The sequence below is a fragment of the Cherax quadricarinatus genome, chromosome 66 (genome assembly GCF_038502225.1).
Source record: "Cherax quadricarinatus isolate ZL_2023a chromosome 66, ASM3850222v1, whole genome shotgun sequence".
In the NCBI taxonomy this organism is placed as follows: Eukaryota; Metazoa; Arthropoda; class Malacostraca; order Decapoda; family Parastacidae; genus Cherax; species Cherax quadricarinatus.
Window position 1 is genome coordinate 21,134,318 of NC_091357.1, and position 6,000 is coordinate 21,140,317.

At 45.2% G+C, this 6,000-nt stretch overlaps 1 protein-coding gene across 4 annotated transcripts in view; it reads left to right on the forward strand.

Moving 5' to 3' along the window:
- LOC128704003 (steroid hormone receptor ERR1) overlaps nucleotides 1-6,000 on the forward strand; it is a 390,890-nt gene that overhangs the window by 288,087 nt on the left and 96,803 nt on the right. For all 4 annotated transcript variants that reach the window (XM_070099214.1, XM_070099212.1, XM_070099213.1 and 1 more), the window contains one exon: nucleotides 1,973-2,176. In XM_070099214.1, the coding sequence (XP_069955315.1) occupies nucleotides 1,973-2,176 (204 nt within the window). The remainder of the gene's footprint in view (nucleotides 1-1,972; nucleotides 2,177-6,000) is intronic.

Sequence of the window (6,000 nt, forward strand, 5' to 3'; positions counted from 1 at the left end):
TGTAGGTAGATAGATGATGGTGCTAGTGCATTGTAGGTAGATAGATGATGGTACTAGTGTATTGTAGGTAGATACATAGATGATAGTACTAGTGTATTGTAGGTAGATAGATGATGGTGCTAGTGCATTGTAGGTAGATAGATGATGGTACTAGTGTATTGTAGGTAGATCGATGATGGTACTAGTGTATTGTAGGTGGATACATAGATGATAGTACTAGTGTATTGTAGGTAGATCGATGATGGTACTAGTGTATTGTAGGTGGATACATAGATGATAGTACTAGTGTATTGTAGGTAGATCGATGATGGTACTAGTGTATTGTAGGTGGATACATAGATGATAGTACTAGTGTATTGTAGGTAGATCGATGATGGTACTAGTGTATTGTAGGTGGATAGATGATGGTACTAGTGTATTGTAGGTAGATAGATGATGGTACTAGTGTATTGTAGGTGGATACATAGATGATAGTACTAGTGTATTGTAGGTAGATCGATGATGGTACTAGTGTATTGTAGGTGGATAGATGATGGTACTAGTGTATTATAGGTAGATAGATGATGGTACTAATGTATTGTAGGTGGATAGATGAGGATACCAAGGGATACACATTAAGGGACACCCAAGGGGTACACACTGAGGTATACCCAAGGGATACATACTGAGGTACACACCATCCAGGACCTGTACAAGGCTGTTGTACCTTGCACAGAGTGTAGAAGGTAGGTAGTAAGAGCCAGGTGTCACAGACAGAGGACACAGTTACCACACTGGAGGACGTATGAAGGACCTTGGTACGAAGTCCTCTTCAAGAGGACTATCAAAGGCACTTCCAACAGGACCTCCCAGAGGACTACCAAGGAGAGTATCCAGATCTTCAATGGGACTCAACATAGCCCAACAAATGCTGTCTAGAACCCCTAAGGACCTATTCCTAGGACCCCTGAGGACGCATTCCTAGGACCCCTGAGAACCCATTCCTAGAACCTCTGAGGACCTATTCCTAGGACCCCTGAGGACTCATTCCTAGAACCTCTGAGGACCTATTCCTAGGACCCCTGAGAACCCATTCCTAGAACCTCTGAGGACCTATTCCTAGGACCCCTGAGGACTCATTCCTAGGACCCCTGAGGACTCATTCCTAAGACCCCTGCGAACTCACACATTTCTAGGACCCCTAAGAACTCATTCCAGGAACCCCTGATGACTCCAAGAACCCCTGGGAACCGATTCCAGGACCCCTGACGACCGATTCCTAGGACCACTGAGAACCCATTCCTAGGACCCCTGGGGACCCATTCCAAGACCCCTGAGAACCCATTCCTAGGACTCCTGGGGACCCATTTCTAGGACCCGTGGGTCCCAGGATACGTGAAGGATCAAGTAACAATCTTACAAAGAATGATTCTTGAAGGATCTATCATGTAGGATTGACAGGGAACACTCGACTGACCATCCTATCTGAATTCGTACAGTTATTCTCCCAGGATGACATCCCTGTTCCATCTCTCTCTCTCTCTCTCTCTCTCTCTCTCTCTCTCTCTCTCTCTCTACTCTACGGTTCTCTCCCTCTGAGATTCACTTTTGTGTGTGTCCTCACCTAATTACGGTTGCAGGAGTCGAATCATAGCTCCTGGCCCCGTGTGCGTGTACTAGACAGTCAAAGTTCTTAGCTAGTACATTACCCAAGCGAATAACTGACTGGGAATAATGAAAAAATGTCTATACCATGTATATATTGCTGTATACAGAACAACCACAGAGGGGGGGGGGAGTCGAATGTTAGCTCTAGGCCTTTCGTGTTGCGATCTACACATCATTTATATTTCTGCAACACTGCAAGCTCCTGATGATGTGATTGCAACACGAAAGGCCTATAGCTATCATTCAACTCCCCCCTCCTGCATCTTGCATTGCTTGTCGATTACTGCAGATATATACTAACATGTGTGTATATGTGTGTGGACAGGTGTGTATGATGAGCAGCGGTGGGTCGGCCGAGGGTGGGCCGGGGGTGGGCCACATCAAGCAAGAGGATGGTGGTTACAGTGGCCCACCCCCCACCACCACCACCAGCACCACCACCCCCACCACCCCCCACCACCACCATCACCCAAGACACAGACAGATCTCCTCTTGTTCCTCACCATCCACCACAGCCATACCTTCTGAGGTGAGTCACACCATAACTACCATACCTTACCATCCACCACAGCCATACCTTCTGAGGTGAGTCACACCATAACTACCATACCTTACCATCCACCACAGCCATACCTTCTGAGGTGAGTCACACCATAACTACCATACCTTACCATCCACCACAGCCATACCTTCTGAGGTGAGTCACACCATAACTACCATACCTTACCATCCACCACAGCCATACCTTCTGAGGTGAGTCACACCATAACTACCATACCTTACCATCCACCACAGCCATACCTTCTGAGGTGAGTCACACCATAACTACCATACCTTACCATCCACCACAGCCATACCTTCTGAGGTGAGTCACACCATAACTACCATACCTTACCATCCACCACAGCCATACCTTCTGAGGTGAGTCACACCATAACTACCATACCTTACCATCCACCACAGCCATACCTTCTGAGGTGAGTCACACCATAACTACCATACCTTACCATCCACCACAGCCATACCTTCTGAGGTGAGTCACACCATAACTACCATACCTTACCATCCACCACAGCCATACCTTCTGAGGTGAGTCACACCATAACTACCATACCTTACCATCCACCACAGCCATACCTTCTGAGGTGAGTCACACCATAACTACCATACCTTACCATCCACCACAGCCATACCTTCTGAGGTGAGTCACACCATAACTACCATACCTTCTGAGGTGAATCACAGCATAACTACCATACCTTTTGAGGTGAGTCACACCATAACTACCATACATTCTGAGGTGAATCACACCATAACTATCATACCTTCTGAGGCGAGTCACACCATAACTACCATACTTTCTGAGGTGAATCACAGCATAACTACCATACCTTTTGAGGTGAGTCACACCATAACTACCATACCTTGAGGTGAGTCACACCATAACTACCATACTTTCTGAGGTGAATCACACCATAACTACCATACCTTCTGAGGTGAGTCACACCATAACTACCATACCTTTTGAGGTGAGTCACACCATAACTACCATACCTTGAGGTGAGTCACACCATAACTACCATACTTTCTGAGGTGAATTCACACCATAACTACCATACATTCTGAGGTGAATCACATCATAACTACCATACCTTCTGAGGTGAGTCACACCATAACTACCATACCTTTTGAGGTGAGTCACACCATAACTACCATACCTTTTGAGATGAGTCACACCATAACTACCATACCTTCTGAGGTGAGTCACACCATAACTACCATACCTTCTGAGGTGAGTCACACCATAACTACCATACCTTCTGAGGTGAGTCACACCATAACTACCATACCTTCTGAGGTGAGTCACACCATAACTACCATACTTTCTGAGGTGAGTCACACCATAACTACCATAACTTCTGAGGTGAGTCACACCATAACTACCATACTTTCTGAGGTGAGTCACACCATAACTACCATACCTTCTGAGGTGAGTCACACCATAACTACCATACCTTCTGAGGTGAATCACAACATAACTACCATACTTTCTGAGGTGAGTCACACCATAACTACCATACCTTATTAATAAACTAGTATTATTATTATTATTATTATTATTATTATTATTATTATTGCTGTTGTTGTCACTGAGAGAGAGTCATCACGCCGACGTTTCTCTCACTGAGTACGCAGCACCAGCATGGAGCCCACACCTGTCAAGGATGAGCAGAAATGCGGAAATTCTATAGATTTACAACCAGACTAGTCCCAGAACTGAGGGGAATACATTGTGTGGAGAGGTACAAGAGGGGATATGTTTACGACGTACAAAATCCTAAGAAATGATGGGGTAGATAGAGAGTGAATTAAGAGGACCAGGATCAAGGGGTCACAGGTGGAAGTTGAAGACACAGATGAGCCATAGGGATGTCAGGAAGTATTTCTGTAGTCTCAGGATGGTTGACAAGTGGAGTGACCTAGAATGAGGCAGTGATGGTCGTTGTAGACTTAATACACAGCTTCAAGAGTAGGTATGATAAGACACAAGAAGCTAGCAATTAGCGACACACACACACACATACATACACACGCACACACAAACACACATACACACACACACACACACACACACACACCCACACACACACATACACACGCACACACAAACACACATACACACACACACACACACACACACACACACACACACACACACACACACACACACACGCACACACACACACATACACTGGAGCGGGGAGAGAGAGGGCCTAGTAGCAACCGGTGAAGAGGCGGGGCCAGGAGCTAGGACTCGACCCCTGCAACCACAAATAGGTGAGTACAAATAGGTGAGTACACACACATACACACACACACACACACACACACACACACACACACACGCACACATACATACACACACACGCACACATACATACACACACACACACACACACACACACACACACACACACACACACACACACACACACACACACACACACACACACACACACACACGCACATACACACACACAGATCTTGGGGTGAGTATATCACCGAGCATGTCTCCGGAAGCACACATCAATCAGATAACTGCTGCAGCATATGGGCGCCTGGCAAACCTGAGAACAGCATTCCGATACCTTAGTAAGGAATCATTCAAGACACTGTACACCGTGTATGTCAGGCCCATACTGGAGTATGCAGCACCTGTTTGGAACCCGCACTTGATAAAGCACGTCAAGAAACTAGAGAAAGTACAAAGGTTTGCAACAAGGTTAGTTCCGGAGCTAAGGGGAATGTCCTATGAAGAAAGATTAAGGGAAATCGGCCTGACGACACTGGAGGACAGGAGGGTCAGGGGAGACATGATAACGACATATAAAATACTGCGTGGAATAGACAAGGTGGACAAAGACAGGATGTTCCAGGGAGGGGACACAGAAACAAGAGGCCACAATTGGAAGTTGAAGACACAAATGAGTCAGAGAGATAGTAGGAAGTATTTCTTCAGTCATAGAGTTGTAAGGCAGTGGAATAGCCTAGAAAATGGCGTAGTGGAGGCAGGAACCATACACAGTTTTAAGACGAGGTTTGATAAAGCTCATGGAGCGGGGAGAGAGAGGGTCTAGTAGCAACCGGTGAAGAGGCGGGGCCAGGAGCTAGGACTCGACTCCTGCAACCACAAATAGGTGAGTACAAATAGGTGAGTACACACACACACACACACACACACACACACACACACACACACACACATACACACACACACACACACACACACACACACACACACACACACACACACACACACACACACACACACACACACACACACAAACTACAAGTAACCAGGGAACAAAAACAGCGTTACCATAGCAACCATAACAGGTCAGCCGCTTCCCCTCGCACCGTTGCCATGGTAACAGTCACCACCGTTTTCTAGATATTTTTTCCAGGGATAACCAGACTATATTTGTAAGTCTTACCTACGTTATCTTCCTTAATATTATTATTGATGATAACGATGCAGTGATACCAACTGTTATGACGCTACACACACACACAAGTGTTGCCAACGCTGCACACCATCGTTATATCAAGTGTTATCAACAGACAAAAGGAAGCACTGTTGCCAAATTAGTGACAAATCCTAGTTGCTCTTGTGAGAGTTAACTCACTACACTGTTGCCAACACTCGCTAACACTATATATATATATATATATATATATATATATATATATATATATATATATATATATATATATATATATATATATATATATGTCGTGCCGAATAGGTAAAACTGGTCAATTAGCAAGAACTCATTTAAAATTAAGTCATTT